This window comes from Ochlerotatus camptorhynchus, unplaced genomic scaffold (assembly GCF_037179485.1).
Source record: "Ochlerotatus camptorhynchus isolate MF236.1 unplaced genomic scaffold, CSIRO-AGI_Acam_v1.1 ptg000086l, whole genome shotgun sequence".
Taxonomy (NCBI): Eukaryota; Metazoa; Arthropoda; class Insecta; order Diptera; family Culicidae; genus Ochlerotatus; species Ochlerotatus camptorhynchus.
Genome location: NW_027040576.1, coordinates 692,202 through 715,006, shown reverse-complemented (window position 1 = coordinate 715,006; position 22,805 = coordinate 692,202). Strand labels below are relative to the sequence as shown.

General features: G+C 38.9%; 1 protein-coding gene across 1 annotated transcript; it reads right to left on the bottom strand.

Annotated features, from left to right (window-relative positions):
* Positions 1-5,384: 5,384 nt before the first annotated feature.
* Tudor-SN (Staphylococcal nuclease domain-containing protein 1) lies at positions 5,385-22,185 on the bottom strand. The gene is made up of 8 exons (XM_065218445.1): positions 21,724-22,185; positions 10,241-10,365; positions 9,021-10,166; positions 7,861-8,769; positions 7,688-7,784; positions 7,100-7,281; positions 6,685-6,811; positions 5,385-6,424 (listed from the first exon to the last, which is right to left on the bottom strand). Exons 1-8 carry the CDS (start codon positions 21,790-21,792, stop codon positions 6,314-6,316), a joined length of 2,766 nt encoding a protein of 921 aa, XP_065074517.1. The 5' UTR covers positions 21,793-22,185; the 3' UTR covers positions 5,385-6,313.
* Positions 22,186-22,805: the final 620 nt, after the last annotated feature.

Here is a 22,805-nt window from a genome sequence, read left to right as displayed (position 1 = left end):
GGTAACTGATGATGGTTGAACCTATTTAGGCCGGTTTCACACGACGTCAATATTCATGTCGTATTTTTTTTTATGAATTCAACATATAATTATGAAAACTGCGTGATTAGGGGAAAGATCTACCTTTCTTGTTTCTAATAATAACATAAAAAGTTAAATATTATGAACAAATGATTTTATAAAACGTTTTTATTCAGTAAAGAATTATGATGTTGGTTGGACCTATACTGATCATGGTTGGATTTATCTATTCGAATTTCGTCAATTATTCAAACATTTTAGTGAAACCAATGGATAAATGGCGTACTAACGTGTTTTTTACACCTTAAAGCAGTATTTTACTGCATGAAAATAAAAATAAATGTGAAAAATATTCCCTTTTTGTATGTTTGAAAGTAAGGCATGATGACGAGCTAATGCGTGAAAAGTGAACTGTTTTGAAAACACATTGAAACTCAATTGTTTTGAAGTTTTTTCAATAAAACACCCATGCAAATTGAAGAAAAAGAGTTTTTTATGATAGTAAAGTGATCTTTCAAAATAAAAACTTAGCGAAGATTGACTAAACTAGCGATTGAAAAAATAGGTCCAACCATCATCAGTTTTTGGATAGGTCCAACCAGAATCAATTACCCTATACTGAGGCAAAACCTACACTGAGGTTATTAATCAAACGAATTTTATAGAAATATCGTATGATTTTTTTGCGACAAGATTTTATGTTGAATTTCATACGACCGAACTATGAAGAACTGTCAGTTTTTTGTCAATCAGCCATCGTATGATTTTTCATGCATATAACTATGAATCGCAATATAAACGAACGATAGCTATCATTGGATATTACGAACAATTTCATTTGTGATTTCGTATGAAACTCATAAAAGATATGAATGAAAAATGTAGTTTGAGTTGATTAATTACTATAATAGTGGTGGTGACGACTAGTATTTGAGTGATTTGCTTAGTTTAACGGCTTTCTAAGTCTTAATCTCACTCTAACGACAACGATTTAATCTGCATGACGTTTCGGCCATGGACCATGAACTAAAACCTATGACCGAAGAGTTGGGCACATTAAATCGTAGTCTTTAGAGTGAGATTAAGACTGAGAAAGTTAACGGCAATTACCAAGCAATTCCGGAGTGATTTGAGATTTGGGCGTAATTGTATTTGTAAACAAACAGTTCAATCGCCGATTCCTCGTGAATTAATGCTCAATTTTATAAACAAGCTATACCAAATGAAAGAGGAATCATACCTCTACCTCATAGTGTTATTAGTTTTCAAAATTGAGCTTTTATTCGCGATAAATCGGCGATTGACGTGTTTGTTTACAAATACGATTACACCCAATTCTCAAATCACTCCGGAATTATTTATTATATTGAGAACTACTGTGCGTGGTGAGTGAAGTGACAATAGTTATCGCGTGGTGGCTAGGATCACTTCACTAGTTACCTCACCTTACTAGCGAGTAGAATAGGCTGATTGTACTAAAAAATGTGATTTTGGATTTTTAAGTATACACACTCATTTTTTATCGCTGGAAACCAGCAATATTTTGCTGGATTTTTCCGAGCTGTAAGTTCAGCAATCTATCCAGCAAAATATTATTGCTGGACGACCAGCAATTTAGGCCAATGTCAAATTGACAGCACTTTACTGATTATCCAGCAAAACGGAACATCAATCATTTTGCTGAAAGAGCAGCAAATCTCGATTGTTGTTTTTTTAAAGAGGCATTATTGGAATAAATATTTTATTACACTTTCATGTAGTTGTATATAGTAATTTATTAAATGTGACTGCACTTCTTTAAAAAATCATGTCTAAGAAGCCATGATGGGCCATCCTGGGTGAGTTATTGTTGTTGTTGTTTCTTTATTAAGGAGACTCCTGGGTAGGTTTGCGAATGAAGAAAACTGTAAATTTCAGAGAAAAACGAAAGTTTTTCAACTTAATTCAGGTTGCTAAGGTAGTTTAGTATACTTACTTCATGACAAAAGCTCTTTTTATATAATATCCATGATATTTTGTGAGTCGAACACTTTGAACATAAAAATAATCATAAATCGTCAAGGTACGAATGATAGATTTTGGCCTGATTTTGACGTTTCATACAGTTTACTGGAACGTTCAGCAAAATATTTCATTTTACTGATTTTTCAGTTTAAGTTAGTTTTGCTGGATGCGATTCAGCAATTCATTTTGCTGGAACAGGATTTCAAAATTTGGTGTGATGAAATTGATTCAGGCTTGTATTTGCATGCGTTCATACGATGTAGTTTATAAAATTTGTAGGGATAATTATCTCAGTGTAGGACTTTGTTTACCCCCTAACGATAGTATACTGAGGCAAAAATTCGTTGGAATTTCATACGAAATATTTATGGAATTTAACCAAAAGAATTTATTTTGAATTTCATACGACAGAAATATGAACGCGCACCTCTGTTATCATTTATGTTTTTTCAGTAGACACATACAGGCTTGCAATTGCTTATTACACCTAAAATGCTATTTTTCGTTATTATGTAACAATGGGATACTATAATGATAATTATTATTTGTAAGATGCAAGAAGAGGTGGTAAAATTGTATGTATATGACATATAAAATTTGTCAATTTTGCTTTCAGAAGGTCACAACTAGCGATTAGCTGTAACGATGAGCAACGCGATGAGCGAGCAATCAGCGATCATAAAATCGCTAGTTGTGACCTTCTGAAAGCAAAATTGACAAATTTTATATATCATATACAATCTTTACCACCTCTTCTTGCATCTTACAAATAAAAATTATCATTATAGTATCCCATTGTTTCATAATAACGAAAAATAGCATTTTAGCTGTAATGAGCAATTGCAAGCCTGGACACATATGGATTTCATAAATGTGTCGTATGAAAATGATACGTTATGAGTATGAAATTTACGTTTCATTCGTATGAATTAGAAACGAGAGGAATACGAAAACCAATCGAAACTATGAAATTCATTGTAGCTATTCGTAGTTTGTTTTTCTTTCAAATTATACAAATTATGCCGCGAGCCTGCATACTGTAAAAAGGCATAATAGAGCCAAGATTTCTTAGAGATTTCAGGAAAATACTCGGAAAAACAGTTTTATATCAAAGGAAATTTGCGTGTAAAAATATTTTTTTTAAGTCATCATGGCAAAAAGTTGGACTTTAAAAACGACTTTTCGGTTTTGTTCAGATTCAGAGTCCAACTTTTTGTCATGATCAGGCATGGAAAATCATTTGCATTCATTTCGTGCATTCATTTACATTCATTTGCCCCTAACTTTTCTCATCAACAGAATTCCGTAAAATAACGTATTGAACTTTTGTAGCTACAACTTTTGGCAACAACTCAAATCCGTATCTCTTATGCATGACGAACCAGAGCGAATAGAAGCCACTACTGTACTCACATTCACTGAAAAACAGTAATAAGTTCTGCCCGCTCTAATTCATGATGCATAAGAGATACAGATTTGAATTACAGGCAAAAGTTGTAGCTTATAATAAAACCTACAAAAGTTTCATACATCATTTCGCGGAATTCTGTTGATGAAAAAAGTTAGAGGCAAATGAATGTAAATGAATGCATGGAATGAATGTAAATGATTTTCCATGCCTGGTCATGATGATAAGAAAGTATACATGATCAATTGTAATCATACATTCATATTTATTTTATAAACAAAGAAAAATTAAACGTTGAAGCATTGCATTTGAGTTTTAGTATTATAAACAACATCACTCAAAAATTAACTTTAAAATTTTAAGTGCCGGGACTACCATCTGTCTGGCTATTGACGCCACTGGTTCCCACTTTAACTCAGTTACATCTTTACATTATCTTCTTACGTTTTGTTCTAGCCATTATGCAATTCACGTCCAAATCAAATCGCTTTTCTGGATCTACCAGTACGCGATAATGGTTGTTATTAAAGCCATACACTCTGTAATTTTAAATATGTAGGTAGGATCCGGAAAATTATTTAGAATTCAGCGTTTTTACCTCTAAATACAGCCCAAGTTAGCGCCGGAACTTTAACATACGCTAGCAATTTCGGCTCGTACGCCATATTCCCCCTTATTCTGCGAGTCACGTGACTCTCTGTCACCGGTGAGGTGACAATAGTCACCTCGTGTGAGGTGACTCTCCATTCGATTTACATGTTTCACGTGACTCGCAGAATAAGGGGGATTGTTTTGTTTTGAACAGCGTTTCATACGAACGACGTATGATTTTGTTCACACAAGATCAACTCATGAAGTTCATTGCAGCCTCGTATGAAATTTAGACTCATTTCGTATGGGAATCATTTTTGAGTCATGTAATTTTCATAGACATGCTATGAATAAAATACGTGTCGTATGAAACTATTTCCAGAGCTCAAAATGCTTGTTCATACGAAACATATTCACCCCTATTCTGTATTTCGTTTCGAACGAAATTCTCATACAAAAAAATATTTTTTTGTATGAGAATTTCGTTCGAAACGAAACACAGAATAGGGGTAATTATGAAAATCGTAATTCTAGTTTCCTCACTGAGGAGATGATTCCGAGAGTCGAATTGACTCTCTGTTACTAGTGAGGTGATAAAAGTCGCGTTGTGGTGACGTGATTCTCCATTTGATTTGCACAGCGAGTCATGCCACTATCCCCCCTATTCTGCGAGTCACGTGACTCTCTCTCACCGGTGAGGTGACAATAGTCACCTCGTGTGAGGTGACTCTCCATTTGATTTACATGGAGAGTCACCTCACACGAGGTGACAATTGTCACCTCACCGGTGACAGAGAGTCACGTGACTTGCAGAATAAGGGGGTATGTAACATTTATCACCTCTCTAGTGACAGAGAGAGTCACTTAGGCACTCGGAATAACCCCCTGGTTATCAGAGGAGGCGGACGAATCCGTTTGACACCCACCACGCAACGGCATTACACATCACTTTTTTTATTCGAGTGATAGAAAACTATTTAAACTACTCGAATGAATTGGTTAGCTGCATAATAAACTACCGTGTCGATACTTGCGAACAGGACGGAGCTCAAGGAGTGGAATTTTCGGATTACCAAAAACAATTTAAAATTTTATCATAGAGCATTATTTAGTAACCAGACGATCCATGCTTTTTTCGTATATTTTCATTTTGATCTTGCTTTCAGACATACAACTCCCTTTTGCTTTCATAAATATATACTTTTTTTTCTGTTTGCAACCAATTTTCCCATTCAATTTTTTTTTTCAATTTACATCGTCTTTAGAAGCACTTGACAAAATTCAGAGCGAACTATCATCATCATCATCATCATCATCACTCAAGGAAGAGGAAAAGAAAACAAACCTGTTTCGTTCGACAAAAAAACGTTTCACAAAAGTTTATTTCCACCATTAACATAAAGAAACCTTAATCAATTTTCGATTCTAATAGGGTAGCGAAAAACATACAGGAAAAATAAAATAATAACGAAAAATTCTGTTCCAGCCGGACAATTTTCTCTCTTTCTCGCTGAATTACTCCTTTTAGATCTACGTATTTTTGTTTCTGTCTTGTGTTTTAACATTAATTAGACTGTTTTCATTGTGTGGTTGTGTTCTTTCCTTACGTTTCTGTTTGCCAAGCATCGCGTTTAGACGGTGGTTGTTATTTCATAGAGTTACTCACACTACTACTACAACAGTCTTGACAACGAATGCGAAAGAGAGAGGAACAGTCTTATTCGCATCTAGGTTTGTTTTTTTAGTACGGCAAATCTGCTGCTATTATTCTGCAGCCGTTGTTTGTAGTAGCCTAGTGGGTTTGTGAGGGCTGTCGTGTGTAAATGTTTCTTAAAATGCTTGCCAACGCCGCTCTGTTGCTGTTGCTACCGAGGATGAAAACCCATTGTTGATTGTTTCGACTTTTGTTGCACTATTGGTTTTCCCTGAAATCATCTACTTGATGTTAGTTTCTGCTATACAATTCTGTTTGTCGTGTTATGGTAATCTCTGACTCTGGAGAGTAATAATGAATCTACTACGTGATAAGGAGCTCTTCATAATCGGTTCTCTGACTTTCCCTTCCTGCTGCTAGCTAATAGAAGTGTTTGGAAGTTTTGTGTTTTTCACGACTTGGAAAAATAAAAATAAAAAATAAACTGGAATAATATCTTAAATAGATGATTTTTGTCTGCTTCTGGCATTCCTTGCAATTAGTGGGTTTTTCTTGATAATAATGTAATAATATATGTTTTTTTTTGTTGTTTAGGGGCAGGTGTGATCATCGCTTGTTTGGTGCCGGAACCACGCTTAACGGCTGAGGCCGAACTCGCCGGCCTGGTCCTCGGTGCTGTCACCGTACTGCCAGATGCCGTTGCGGTTCTTGCGGGCGGACTGCTCGGCTTCCTTGTAATCGTTTAGCTGCAACGGAAATTGTAAGTGTCATTAATTCCATCTCCTTCAATACCAATCGATAAAATATTAAGTTGTAAGGTTGTATCTCAGCCCTGGTAAGAAAGTCGCTAAGGGTTACTGAACCGACGCTCTTAGAGTCTCGCTAGATATGCTTTACTATACCATCATTCAATCGTATGATTTCATACTGATAGATCGAGAAACCAAATAACTTATTCATGATGGAATGCGTTCACTAACTACACAAATGCAAATGGAAAACTCACCAGCTTCTGCAGTCTGCGGTCCTTCTTGTTCTTTTCGGCAATCAAGAAACCGTCGTTGATGAGATCCTTGCCGATGTCATCCTTGGTCGCAGGATCAACGAGAGTTACGTGCTCGGCACCGCTGACGCTGTAGGGAGAGCGATTAGGAAACGGATTTAGTGTCAACGACATAGACAATAATTTGGATTTTCTGAGAAGTAGGCATATGACTGTTGAATCTATTTGAGGCGATGACTGCCGATGTGCAATCACGCTTCGGAAGGTCGATCCGGTAATACCGTAAGTGGTAAGACCTTGCTTTTCTATTGGCAATAATCTAGAAGAACGTGGCTAGGGTGTGCGGCCAACTGTCCTTTGGCATTATTGCCGTACTTGGGTTGACCATCGATTCCCAAATTGTAATTCTGGTACTCACCGATACTCGACGTTCATCTGCAGGACCTTGTTCAGCACATCCTGGGCAAACACCTTAAGGGCGTCGGCCTTGTCTTCCTCGTCGGTAGGCAGAAGCACCAGCGCCAGGCAGTATTCGTGCGCGAACGGTTTGTCCGAGATGAAGGCAGGCGGAAGCATGGCTAGGCGGGTCGTGGGCACGGTCTGTCAGGGAAAGGAGAATAGTATTAACCATACTATTGAGTTCGAGTAGAGGGAAGTGTCCGAAATCCATCAGCCACCGGACGAGGCTCACCGTGGCACACCCAGCGCCTAAAATCTCCACAATTGCCTTCCTCGACGAAGCCCACAGAACACTTGAACGCAATGGCACAAAACGTGCCGAGCTAGGTGTTTCTGCGAGAGTGCCTCGGTTGGTCAGGGGGAGATGGCCTTAAGCTCGTGGTTTGGTATGTGTGCGGAGCTGACGAGTCCAGGCATAAACCAGGCTGATCATGATCTTCTTCGGTTTACTCTGGCAAGCATATGACTCAAGCATTTCTTTCGGTAATACAGAAATGGATCTAAGGTACTTGCGATACATGGGGGAACAAGCTGAGGGAATTCTTACCTCGCGGTTGCCGTAATCGACATACAGGATCGAAGCGTTGCCGCCCTTTTCAATTTTCTCGACCTTGGCACGGTACCACTCGTTATCTTCCGAGAATCTGTCGTGAAGGGACGAGAAGGGTGTTTTTATGAAATTTTGAACAGAAGAGGGCTTTCTTTAATGAAGGTACTCACTTGGCCGCACACATATCGCCTCGTCTCGGGTTGTACGATCCGGTGACCGGGGGCATTGCACGGAACTCTTGGCGCAGCTTGGTCATGAGTTCTTCCAGCTTACCACCTTGATCCGAGTGCTGGGCGTAGAAATGCAACTCCGGGGTTACTTCCGTAACGACCACGTTCTCGTACTTAACCTTACGATCGGCGGGGGCTGTTGGGTCTTCCTTTTCGTCTTCGTTCTCCTTATTGTCCTCCTCGACCTTTTCCACGTAGTCCTTCCAGATGTTCTTCCTCTTGGACTTGGCACGGGATTCCGCTTCGCTGAGGGCACGGAAATGTTCCGTTTTCTCGGCGGTGAAGTGCACCGATGCGAGACCTTCCTCAACGAGTGCAACCGACAGATTGACGTTGTTCTCGGTCCACAGCCATCCGATCACACTGGTGGCTGCCTTGTCGGTGGTTTCAATCTTCACGCTCACGTCACGCTGCAGGATGCGTTCGCGACTGAACTGGAGTGCATCGTCTCCGAAGGGTTCTCCCTCCTGGGCAGGGATACCGCTCAGGGCAGGGCGGGATGAACGAGGACATGAAATACCGGCCAGCAAGAATGTCACCAGACAGCTGTCCTTTGGACAGTAGATACGGAAACGGGAACCACTGGCAACAAACTCAACGATGGCTTCGGTACGCAGAGCACGCTGCCACGAGGGCAGATATTGGTGCTTGATGCGGGAGTGATCCATCGTTAGGTCATTGATGCGGTGCGTCGGAATGTCATCCTTGGCGTGAACGCCCTTCAGCTGCTTCATGGCTTGCGTTTCGGCGGCACGCAGTTCGTCGTAGTGGACCGAGCGCTGGTCATCGTCCTGACGGTACTTAATCACCGTGGCCAAACCCTTGGCTACCAGGGCTTCCGCCACGTTACTGTGTGGGAGGAGAAGAAAAACTGAGTCAAGTACACGCTGACAGTGAGACAATTTATTTTTTGGGGGAAGTTATTTGTATCGCATCAATGGTAAGAGTGAGCAATCTTTACACATGCTTCGCCCTTAGAGTCTAGAGCGACTGTTGGATTTGCTTTACCACCCCATAATTATGGACTTCCCATTGAAGCAGGAAGCCTTTAACGTATGTGATGGATATCCACTTTAGGGAATATGAGAAAAGATACTTACGCTCCAGACAGCGTCACGGTGTAGCAGCACTTCTCGGGGAAGTTGTCCCGGGCTGGGGTCACGTAATCCAACGAACAGTTGACCTTCTTGTTGACCAGCTTCTTGCGCAGGAATTCACGAGCTTCGAACATCCATGGGACGTCGTACAGCGGGCGGGATCCCTTCGGGCGAGGTGGCAGGTTTCCTTCCTCGTCGGCAGTACGGGCAGCCTCACGTGGCGGTTTGATGCTCGACAGGAACACCTTCTTCGATACGGTGGGACTAATCTTGACCATAATGGCATCACCGTTGAACACTTCCGTCACGGTTCCGGAGAAATCCTTGTCCTTGCTGTTGAACGCCGCGGTTGGGGCCTGATAGTCCTTCCACAGACGCAAGCGATTTGCCTTGGCATGTTTCTCGGCCGCTCGGAGTTTATCGACACCTTCTTTCACGTAGGGCATGCTCCATTCAACGCACTTGGCGAAACCTTCCTTGAGCAGAGCTTCAGCAATGTTGCCCTTGGGGAAGACAATCGTGCCGACAAAGTTATTATTGTTAACCGATTCCAATCGGATTTCGATCTCACGTTGCAACAGGCGGGATTCGACAAAGTAGCGAGCTTCCTCAGCGAACGGCACTTCGGCGTTAGTGTCGGGCTTTCCGTCGGCATCCAGCTTAAAGCCGGGGCATCGGATTCCGGACATCATCAGAGTGATGTGCTGGAATTCAGGCAGGAGGAATGCACGCACCGTAGATCCGTCACGGACATGTTCAATGATCGCCTTGATCAGCTTACCGTCGTGATGATCGAAAAATGCCTTGGGGTTTTCAATGTTCCAGGTGACATTACGCACGTGTTCCGACGAAGGCGAGTCACTCCACTTACCCTTGCGAGCTGCCTTGGCGGCATCTTCCAGCTCACAGAGGCGGGTTAGCTCGGGCGTTTGGCGGACACCTTCACGACGGACACTCACCAAACCCTCGGATATGATCGATTCAACGATGTTCTCCGAGGAGGCAGCATCCTTGCCGATGCACACGTATCCATAGTCGCGGGTAGCATTCGGTGGTCGTTCAGCATGGAAGTACACCTCCTGGCCGATCAGTCGCTGGCGCAGGTACTCGCGAGCTTCCCAAGCGTACGGTTCATCCTTGGAAATTTCCCTAGATGGAAGCAAATAGAAACAGTCGGTTCAAAACAGAGGTTATGATCAAAATGTACTTGCGGTAAAACTCACGTGGAATTATTGGTCGGTCGGCGGGCGAGCTTCGGGGCAATCACTCCGGAAAAGTTGAGCTGCTTCTCCGGTGGCGGTCCTCCTTTCGGCTGTCCACGGATGATCACGGAATCACCGGACAGAACCTGAAGGCAAAGGTGAAAAGTAAAACTTCAAATATTAACATATCGCTGCTGGTGATGGCGACGATGTGCTGTGACTGAGAGTAGAATTCAAAATGGACTGACACATGTGCCCCCCTCGGTTCGGTAGGAGCGATAGATGAAGGGTGGGAATTGGAAGGAAGTGCTCTGCTCATACAAATACACAAACCGGTTGGGTGGATGTGTAGTGAACAGCTTACCGCATATACGTATGTATTGTACAGTGTCTTCCCGATTTTGGCAACACGACCTCCGTAATTTCCATAATTAATTATATGATTTGAGTAGTAGCTATACTGAAGATCCGAGAGATGTCGCCCCTTCAGTGGTAGGAAAATCATCTTTGCAGTATGGAGAACATCAGAAAATCCACGATTTGTGACTAAACATGCTTTCACAGAAGGAAACAAATAAACGAGTGTTTACCTTATCACCATAGTAATGTACTCGTGCAATTTTTGTGCATCTAAAACTGCCCATAAAGACGATAATGAAAAAAAAAACTTAAAATTTTCATGCATTTCCAAATGGTTTCCGCCGGCGCCGGTGGTGTAGTGGTAAGCGTGACTGCTTTCTAACACCCCAATGGGTCTTGGTTCAATCCCAGCCGAGGTCGGTGGGATTTTTCTGAGGCATAAAAATCTCTGATCACGTCTTCCTTCGGAAGGGAAGTAAAGCCGTTGGTCTCGGCCCATGTGTGTTGAATGGGTGCGATATCCTACGCAGGTGAGGAAGCTGCCTTCCTGCACATTCGATTGCCGTCAATGGATGGCAATCGATGTCCGTCGGTGATTGGCACTAGATTGCGGAACAGAGACCGACGTTAAATAAAGGAAAGAAGAAAAAATTGTTTCCATACATTCGAAAGTGACTGGCCCTCTGGATGTGGATGATGACAAAAACAACAAAACATGATTAATTCACTGTAGTTTCTAGTAGCTTCTTGCTACTAATTTTTTTTTCTTAATTTATGTAGTTAATTTACATATCCAGTTATGTATTTCTCCAGAAAACTCTTCCTTCACTTATGAAAAGTTTGTCAACTGAGATAGGTTGCCCTAATACAAATTATATGGTTATTTTGCTTAACCTAACGACGTGTTCAGGGTATCATCTAAACTTCTTGTGGAATAGATCGATCATTTATCGTTCGCCTATGGTAGTTTTGCATTAGAGTAATAGAGTAATAAACCCTAATAAAAAATACCATAAAATAATGATTACCCAAATGATTGAACTATTCTACAAAGGGTTTGGATGATACCCGAAACACGTCGTTAAGCAAAATAACCATACAAATTTCATAAGGGAATATACAAATTACAAATTAAAATATCAGCTTTTATTTTCCCCATATTTATGGTAGAGCTTTCCGGCCCCTTTTGTTCATGAAATACCAACCATCTGCAACCCCTAAATAATAGTCAACTGCAAATTGGCGAATCAAAGCAAAGCCAAAACTGGTCATGCGACACCTAGAGTTTTTAGATCACCCACGCGCCATTTGTTAGTCAATCGACACTTTGATTGGATTTTATAGACAGCAAAGCAGATAAAAATCACGTGTTGCTAAAAACGGGAAGGCACTGTATATGCTTATTTCTCCGTGAAGAGTGGATTAGGTAAAACAATTTGAACGAATGAAGGAACACCACAAAACGAACCAAGTGAGAGATGGGAGAAAGGCAGTTTTGCCGGTTGGATGGCACACACAAACAGACGTAGTTCTTTAAATAAATGTTCACTAACTACCGACATCTCGCGAGTTATTCGTGAGTCTCAAGCAATGTTGCATGTAGAGAAACGTCAAAGTGATCCGACGCCAGCACGATTGAGAAGAAAGAGTTACGTCTGTTTGTCTGTGGTGATGGGGTTGGCGTTGACGACTGTCTCTGAGCCGGGAGATTACACGCTAACTTGAAAGTAAAAAAAAAGATTCATTTCGAAGAATAGGGGCTTAACTCATTGATGAGTAAATTGTTTACCCATTAATGAGTAACTGTTACCCATTAATAAGTGACTGTTACCCATTAATGGAGTAATAGTTACTCAATTATAGGTAACAAATACTCATTAATGGATAAAAAAATACTCATCAATGTGTTAAGCCACTTGTCTTCAAAATGGGTCATTTTTTACCCATTAACGGGTACTTTCAAGTTAGCGTGTATATTTACTACAACGGTGTTTCGATGTGTGAAAAAAAAAGTAAAAAATCTTCCCTCCTTCACTTTATCACGTAACAAACGCAAACAAAATCAACACACCAATAATGATTCCGACTGCGATGACGATGATGATGATCATCAACATCGATCATGGTTCGGATCTGTGATGCCAGACATTTAAGCAAGCAAATAGAATACTTATACGTAGCCCCTTCACCGACAAGAATCTTAAACTTAACTTTTGTTCGAAAATCTGTAACGGCCGATTTAAATGTGCACGAATACGGATTTTCGTATAAACTGACGCGATTGGTCATCAAGGCAACGATGGATCGAAGGATGTGCGTTGTTCGAGTATCGGAGACACTCTAGAGTCCCTTTGAATCTCGAAGGGGGTTACGACATGGTGATGGACTTTCGTGTCTGCTATTTAATATCGCGTTAGAAGGTGCGATAAAAAGAGCTGGGATAGACACGAATGGCACGATCTTTAGGAAGCCGGCTATTTAAAAAAACTCTACCTTAAACAAAAAAGGCGTTCAAAAATAGTTAAAGCATTTTTCATTAAACATCTTGCCAGTTTCCATCGGTAATTGTCTTATTTTACGATTTTCCACACATCTGAACTGATTTGCACCTAAACTATTCACACACAAGGAATCCGGAAGATCATAACCACTAAGGCACTTTTGGAATTTTGCATTTTTCTCAACAAAAATATTCCTGAACTCTAGCAGAATCCTTGTAAAAATGTTACAGAATTAAATTTTTCAACTAAAGATCAAGTTTTTGAGCATCTCAGATGAATCAATTTATCAGGAAAAGTGAAAAGGTGTTACGCTTCCAATGTCTCACGGCAAAAATTTCTGCTCGCAACACTCTTTTTGACGTTCTCATATTCACCACCAGAGGTTGAATCGATCGATTAGTTTCTATTAAAAAGGCGTATAACGAAAAACGGTGACCAAATAGTGACTTTAAAACAATAACAAAGTGACCAATAGTGACATTTATTGATCAGAAATATTTTGAAGATATGGATCTAATCTGTCGTTGAATGCGATCTTTCTTAAATTCTTAAACCACCATGAGCATTTGAAATCTTTTTTTTTTAATAAGGCCGGAACAAATCACAAGTTTTTCTTTTGTCACTCCATGCTCGCACCAGTCAAGGGAGGGGGAGGGGGGGGGATAAAAAATAAACAAAAAAAAATAATAATAAAACATTTAAAATTCGTTTTACATTATATCTAAACCGTATATTTCAAACGCTAACATTTTTTCTTAGCCTCCGCTTTAGCCTTATACTTCTTTGAAGTCGTGATTTTTGACACTAATGCCCTAAATGTTGACCTTATTATGTGTAACACTCGAGTTATCCACAAGACATTTAACGTATAAGTTTTTGTATCCTTTCAAGGAAGAACATTGGTAATAATGTAGATGAATAGGATCAAAGCAATTGATTTTTGGGTATTGATAAATTTCGGATAAACCATCAAACGGAATACCACAAACGTAACAGTTCTTATGAAAAAAAAAAACGTTCTGTTTGCGATACTTCCTCCCTATCCAAATATAACTCAGTTTTCTTAAAAATTGTTCGTGCTTCAAAAAAAATCTAACTAGACTTATGGGTTCAGGAAGGTCTATTCAACAAAATCCAAGCGTAATATTAAAAAAAAGGAGCCAAAATCCATCTTGGCTGAACATAAAAACCAAATTTTAACAAAAATACGCAACTTTGTCAATTTAAACCTGACTTTGGGTGTGCTTAAAAAAATAATCATCACATATGAGGTCAATTCTATAAAATCTAAGCATAACTTTCAAAGGACAGTATCAAAATCCAACTTAGCAGAAAAGGAAAACCAAAAAAAAAACCTTTTCGAATTACAAACCCGGGTCAACCTTCACGTATGGATTCAGCAAGGTCCATTCTAAAAATTACAAGCCTATTTTTCAAAGATATGAGCCAAAATGCAATTTGGCAGAACCGAAAAACCAAATTTCTATGAAAATACGGATGGATTCAGCAATTCGGTAAAATCCACTCCTAAGGAAGGAGCCGAAATTCAACATGGTTGCACAAGAAACCCAAATTTCTATAAAAATTCGTACTTTTGAGAATTCAAACCCAGTTTTCTAAAAAATTGTGCATGCTTCAAAAAATTTACCATCAGGTATGGATTCGGCAAAGTCCATTCTATAAAATTCAAGTCTATTTTCAAAGATCGGAGCCGAAATTCAACTTGGCAGAACAGAAAATCAAAGTTTTTATGAAAATACGTACTTTTGTAAATTTAAACTCGGTATTCTCAAAAATTTAAGAAATTCAACCCTCACGTATGGATTCAGCAACTTCTATTAAAATACAAGCCTATTTTTTAAAGATAGAAGCCAAAATTCAGTTCGGAAAAACAGAAAAATTAATTTTCTATGAAAATACCTTCTTTTGTGAATATTAACCAGGTTCGTCCTTCCGGTATTCAGCATGTTCCATTCTACAAAATCCAAGTACAAATTTCAAAAGATTGAACTGAAATCCAACCTGGCTTCAAAACGTATGAACTCACAAAGGTCTATTCCATAACATCCAAGTCTGTTTTTCAAAGGACGGAGCCAAAATCCAACTTGGCTGATCAAGAAACCCAAATTTCTATAAAAATACGTACTTTTGTGGATGTAAACCCAGATTTCTCAACAGTTGTACTTGTACTTTGACTATATGAAATTGAAATTGACAAAAGAAAAACTTGATATTTGTTCCGGACTAAAACAAATGGCTGAAGGATCTTATAAATTTGTTTTCGTAAAATCAGTTTTAATTGGATAATCAATATGTTAATTTGCAACCCCCAGTTCCTCACACAGTACTCATTTTTCTGCCACGATTTTTTTGCAAACCAACCGTTGAATTTAGATTCAGATCGCGAATTGGTGGAATTTTGGGATGTGAAAGATTGAACATAGAAAATTATTAGGAAATCTAGAAATTGAAAAAAAAAATTGAGGCGCAGAGAAAAATGTTCAACGTCTTGGACAAATTCGTCATTTTAAAGACAAGCATTTTTAAAGGTATCGAATAAAGAAACTTTTGTAAAACTTCAAACATAGACAAATTTTCATATCTCTGTAACCTTGACAAGTGTTCTGGATCGTATCAATAATTATCATTATTCTGGAAACAGGTAAATTTTCTCGAAAAATCTCGATCTTCAAAAAAGTTGTAAGATCCTGGTATACATTTTAGAGATATTGGAATTTTTTTTGTTTAATGCTGGTACTTAGTAAAATTAAGAAAGCATAGAATAATTTACGATACGTTAGAATGTAAGTTCACAGTCCGAGAAACGTTTAATGATTCTAAAATATAGAAAATATTTCTGATTTTAAACATAGAATTTATCTAAAATCTGGGATTGGTAATTTGCTGATTCCGGACTTGTAGAAAATACAATTTGATGGGCTTGGAAAAGAACTTCTAAAAAATAAGGAGATTCTACTACATGATTTTTCGATGTTTGTCGATACTAAAGCTTCCGGTCTTCAAAGATTTATCGAAATTCAGGTCTTTGAAAAAATCTCTAGCGCTGGGAAAGTTTCCTAGACCATTTTGGGTTTGGAAAACTTTCAAGATGACGAAGAGATATTGGAACCAGAGTTTTAATTTCGGAACCTCAGAAAATTTGTGATATCTGGAAAAATTGTATATCCTAATTTTTCTTGAAGATAACGGACTTGAACGTGAAATCTGAACACGAATTTTCAACTCGAACGTGAAATCTGTGTTGTTATACGCCAGTGAGACGTGGTGTGTATCAGTGGAGAACACTCAAAAGCTGCAGGTCATCATCAACCGATGCCTGTGGTATATAATTCGTGCCTGGTGGCCTCACAACTGAAGCAAGCACTGGATTGGAATCCGGCAGGATATCGCAGCAGAGGCAGACCCAGGGGCTCATGGCGGCGGAGCCTCAATAAGGAAATTAAGGGAAAGCTCACCGCCCCAAAAAAAAAAAAAAATTTTGGTACGTTTTTATTTTTCTAAAAATATTGGGAAAAATTATCAAAAATCCAAGAAAATCAGTTTCTTCCTTAGATTTTTGTCAAAAATTACATGCAAAAAAAATTTTTCTATCCCATCATGAAAAAAAAATTGGACTCTCAGAAAAACCGAAAAGTTGATGTTTTGTGGTTTTTTGAGTCCAACTTTATGCCATAATGACTTATAAAACATGTTTTTGCACGTGAATTTTCTTCAAAAAATTAGAAAAAATGTGATTTTTTTAGATTTTTGATACTTTTTTTTCAATATTCTTAGAAAAATCAAAACGTAATTATTTTTTTCGAAGCGGTGAACTTCCCCTTAAGGAAGTCGATAGGAATCTGATCTGGGCCCAGGTCAAGGCAAAAGCGAGCAGCCGCCCAGGATGGAAGTCTTTCACGTTGGCCCTTTGCACCACTGGTGGGTCCTGTGTAAGTAAGTAATTAACATATTTCATAACTTCATAAATCCGAAAAATAGCATTTTAGCTGTAATTAGCATTTTCAAGCTTGATCAAAGCAAACCTAAAAATATGAACCTTAATTTTTAAAACTGTTTTTGATTTTTCAGCAGGGACGTCACTGTTGTGAAGAAACAGTGAAAATTTTCACTGTTTTTCCGAAACAGTTAGTGAAAAATTAAATTTAGGTAAAACACATACAGATAAAACTAAAAAATATTAATCTTGTCTTAAAATTTGTTCCTAAAGCTTGGATATTTCTCCGTGTCTGGAATATTCATCTAAGAATTTTAATTTTTTTTTAAGTTCGGCATTAAACAACACGACTGTTAGCAAACATTTTGCAGATCATCCGCTATTAAAAGTTAATCCGAGTTGGAGCTTACCACGACCTCAGAATTTGGAATGTTTTTCTTAATCCTAGAGCTGTTTTTTTTTTCTGTTAATCAAGTCGAAAAAAAAAATATCTATGTTTGAAATTTTCGGAACCCTTGGAACTTTTCACAGGATATCTTAAAAATTTGTTCAAGATTACGCTACCTGTATTATTTTTTATCGTTTCACCACTGCCGGGGATTCCTTGGAATGATGGATGTCTTGGTATTACCTAGCAATTAAAAAAAAATCTCTTGGCGGCACTCTTTAAGGTTCAATTTACTTTGGTACGATGTCCTAACATTCTAACCTAGTTGTTTTCGACGCATCAAATCAGATAGCAAAAAATTCTTGTCATTACATTAGTTTCACTATTTTACATTAAATGACACGAGCTTTTTGCTATCTCAAATGATGCGTCAAAAACACTGGGTTTGAATTTTTCGAAAATAAATAAAAGTAAATTGCACCTTAAGTATTCGCACTACGAAAAAGTCATATGAATTTCGGTGCTCATACCGACACACACACATGCACATGCATAATCATAAACCCAGTAAAAATAACTGACTCCTGTAAAATAATCTAAGCACAGACAAACAGACATAACACTCGCAAGATGTTCATCGAACAAGCATTTAACGGTCAATTTAAAAGTATCGTAGTTGGTAGTACCACCATCTGCGGCGCGCATAGTCATTTCCCTTGAGTTTGACGTTTACACACTACCGCCATCTGTTCAGCGTACTACCCACCACAGTGTACTCAACAGATGGCGGTAATGTTTTAGCGATGATGTTTTACAGTGAGAATTATTCAATGTGTTATGTCTGTTTGTCTGTGATCTAAGTGTGCAAAATTTGAAATTTTCGCTCCACAGTGCTCAAACGGTTCCAAATTGGGCCCTGATTAGCCTTCCAAAATTTGAACTCATTTAGTGAGAAACTGACTTGGCACAAACCATTTGAAGTTTATATGGGAATTGCTATGAAGAAACCTTAATTCCGGTTCATATATATCTCAAAATTCACCAGTTCACTCTACTTTAGAAAATGATACCTGCTTCTCAGCTACAACTTTGTTCAAGACCACTTTTCGATCAAATGTAAGGAACAACAATTATTAATGATTCAAGTCACTGATGTCTTATTATGCTCAATCAACTGTTCAGCAGGCAACATTGGTATTTATGGCGCGTAGAATAGAGGACAAAAATCATGGCTACTATCAGGGTTCCTTCCATTCATTTCGGCTGAAAAAAAGGCTTAATAAATTATGGAATAATACGATATTATGATAATAATTGGTTTGCGTAAGCAACAAGACAAGATTGTAAAGTTTGTGTTTGACACATAAAACTTGCAAACTTAGCTTTGACAGAGTCACAATGAGTAGTTTTCTGATCGCCTTTTCGCGAAGAGTGAAGAGCGACGAGTGGGTGAGATAAATGACAAAATCGCTTATTGCGACTCTCATGTAGCAAAATTGGCAGGTATTATGTGTCAAACACAAACTTTACCATATTTTCTTGTTGCTTACGCAAACAAAATATTATCATAATATCTTATTATTCCATAATTTAATAAAACATGTTTTTTGCCGAAATGAATGGAAGGAACCCTGGCTACTATGTCACACTGCAGAATACAGTGTTGCCCACAATACAGTTGCTTAATCTTGCCATAAGATTATCAATCTCTTAAACAATTAATAACTATTTAATTTGACGTTTGGCTGAAAAACGATTTTCTGCTAAGTTGTAGCTGATAAAAATTCCCATAAGAATAGCAATAGAATTTGTTAACAGTACAATATGTAAAAGGCTAGAAGACAATGAACAAAAAGATTTATTTTCCAATAGTAATTTCCATATAAACTTCAAATGGTTTGTGCCAAGTCAGTTTCTCACTAAATGAGTTCAAGTGTTGGGAGGCTAATCAGGGCCCAATTTGGAACCGTTTGAGCACTGTGGAGCAAAAATTTCAAATTTTGCATCAGTCTAGTGTGCATGCAAGCGTCTTTTAAGACGAAAGAGATGAGAAATTTAATTCAATCAAACGCACTTTTCGTCAATATACAGTATTGTTGTTTTGGCCTCGGAACGCTTAAGCTACTCCTCCGCTTACTGTCCTTCTTTTTTTCTTCTGAATTCGGATCAGAATTTTCATGGAGTGGCCCCATAAATTTCTTGAAACACTCTTCACGACTCCCTTGGAATTCTAAGGAATTCTCTTGAAACTCTCCTAAGTATTCCCTTGGAATTTTCCTCTCAATTTCGTTGGAACTATTAGGGGTTAGTCATTTCCTGTAGTTCAAATAATAGCTTATAGATTACTAGATACGCGTATCTCGACTACAATGTGCAGAATATATTCGAATACAGAGGTAAAGTTTCACTATATAGATGCCAGAATTCTTTAGGATTGATACTCTATTGCCTTAAGGCGATTCCTTGTAGAGTCCACAAATGGCCGCCACGTAGGCTATACATGCACTTCCACTTCGAATTTTATGTTTCAATTACACAAATCTCGGAAATCGGTACACCATGTCACCTGAAATTGCTACTTTATGTATGCTGCAGTGCAGCAAACGTGGAGTAACAATTTGAATGTTGCATGTGTCGTAGAAGCTGCTATTTGTGCACTTAAAGTTTCGAAGTGGTTCCGAGAATAAAGATGTCACAGTGATTCACCTTAAGGACCATCCACATTAGATTCGTTTGCGTTGCATTAACGTAAATGTGACATTCAACTGCCATTTAGCCGCAAAGCGTCAGATCCGGATTTAATATGGGTGGCCCTTTAGAGTTTTGCTAGCAATTCCCTCGAAACTCTCCTTACAATTGCTTTGCAATACTCCTAACCCAAGTAACCACCAAGCCCATTAATAGCCCGATAAGGGCCTTTTTTTTGCAATATAAGGCTGATATACACTCAAAAAATTGATCACATATCTAATGGATGACATCCATGTGAATTTCACATAGCTTTCCTGTGATGACATAGCAGCGAATCCCACCACAAAATGAATATTATGAGGACAATTAAATTCATATGAAAAATAACATAAAATAAATGTGATCGCATAAATGTTATGTGAAATTCAGATGATGATTTTCGGTGTACGACTTTGATCTTTATATCAGCCTTATATCAAATTTATTAAGTCTGCTTGTTTTCTGACAAACGTCAGTCTGTTCGTTTGTTTTTAAAACATACCTCAGGTTGAGGTTTTCACTGACAAAAGTTCGGTTTCCCACTGGGTTGGAACTGGAGCTTATGATGGAAATGATTTTGGGAAAGATGATTGTTGGACATAACGCTCTTGACGAGGTTTTAGCAACTGTTATCAGGGAACATAAAATTCCCCGAGTTCGGATTTTTCCAAAAAGTCGACACTTTAATACACGTTAGATGTAAGTATGATTTCAACCAAATCCTCTGTTCGATTTGAAACAGCTGTTAAGTTAAACATTTACCATTATTTTGACTTACATAAATAAATGATCAGATCATCCTGTCAGCGTATTTCTTATTCTGTTAATGAGACTTATTTAACTCATAATATATAAGAAATTCCTAAATTTGAACCAAAAGCTACCAATCGCCCCGAATGACATGCATCTATTATCCACGCAAGTCGGTCATACATACCACCAGAGGTGGCAGCACCGCACATCATCGACAAAGACGGTTGCATCCCCGCTGATTGTGGGTCAATGGACAAAAACAAAGAAACATTTTGCCTAACCTACTTTTTAGGAAAACATAAACCGAATTCTTAAGCAAAAAAATAAACTATCTGCAGAAACGTTAATCTACACAAACTTGCCAACTTTCACCAAGGAGGGACCTTTCACCAAGTGACCTCCCACCCAAAAGATGGCAGGCGGATTAGTTCCCCCTAGATAGATATGGCTGGTGCCTTACGCAATCATTTGAACAATCTAATCCAGATATCAATTCCTGGCCAATTACATTGAAAGTACGACCGAGGGTCACTTGGAGCTACTTTTCTGTAGATTAAAAAGGCTGGTCGCCTATCGCAAAGATAGCTCTATAGACACACAATAATGCCAAGTTGGCACCAACACCGCAGCACGGGCTGGTTGGTTGGCTGGCTGGCTGGCAGCAGCAGAAAAGAGAGCCGATGGCGAAGAGCAGCAAGAAGAACAAGACCAACATGGGTGAAAAAATTCCTTCATCGATTTTGGACAGCTTTTTCAGGGAACCGATTTATCACTTAACATACGGAAACGGTCCACCCTCCGTACCGGAAGTACTAACCTGCTTGACGATTCCTCTCTTGAGAACCGGCGCTGGGGCCGGGGCGGCAGCGGCTGGAGCAGAACTCATCTCTTTTGGAAAGTAAAAATTTCTGTTCCTGTCCAAAGTAGTGTCAAAAAATAAGTCTCACACACGCACTCTACGGCGAGAAATCCTGTTCTCCAGCAGTACACACGGATCGGTTTCTACGTAACTAAAATCTTCTTGCACAGATTCCCGTTATTCCTTCAGAGTAATCTTCTTTGCACTAGCACTGATGTGATGGTCGGTTGATCCCGAAGGAAGAAATAAAGACACACGTAGGTAAAAACCACACACGCAGTCACCTCTAGTCTTCTCTCACGGTTGTTGCTTGCATTTGCACGGCACGAGATTGCTTCAGTAAGTGGATCTGACTGAAAAGCCACAGCACAGCACTGCCAAATGCGACGACGGAAGGTTTCGTTCGTGGAGGATGGCCAACTCGAAACCTGCTGGTGCGAAAGGGAAAGGGAAAAGCACCGAGTTGGCTGACAGTTCGCGGTTGACAGTTTGACTGTCAAACCGCCGATCTGTCAGTTGAGCCGAGCCGAGCCGACTTCAAACTCAAAATGTCAGTAGATCAACTGGTGCATTTCCGGGACGATACCAGTCAACTGTGGATGTTAATAGGGTTGGGTACTGGAAAATGTATGTATTACACGGATAGCAATCTTATACCTTTTGGCAAATTTCTATTGCTGATTATTCATAAAATGTATAAATCAACTAATAAGCAGGCACCTTGCAAAAAGTTAATGAAGATCATGTGTTAAATCAGGCATAACATTTGATAACGGCACAAAAGCATTTGTAAACAAACTTTCTAAGGCCCTTTACACGCGAACCAAAGTACGCCCACGCAAACCAACAACATCGTCGGATAGTGGCAACTATCACCTTTCCGAAAGTGGTTCGTCGACATTGACGGTTGATGTCAAAATGATGTTTCGCATTCATCTAGTGGTGCCCGATTTTTATTCGAATAATCAATAATTGATATGAATAATTAATGGATTAATGAACCGAGAAATTAATCATTTTTAATCGGTTATATCATGTCA

Coding starts and splice junctions, on each gene's coding strand:
- Tudor-SN (XM_065218445.1), bottom strand. CDS start 21,792: ATGAGTTCTGCTCCAGCCGCTGCCGCCCCGGCCCCAGCGCCGGTTCTC. Junction 10,366..21,723: donor AGAGAGGAATCGTCAAGCAG/GTTAGTACTTCC, acceptor CTTTGCCTTCAG/GTTCTGTCCGGTGATTCCGT. Junction 6,812..7,099: donor CAGATGAACGTCGAGTATCG/GTGAGTACCAGA, acceptor CTCTCCCTACAG/CGTCAGCGGTGCCGAGCACG.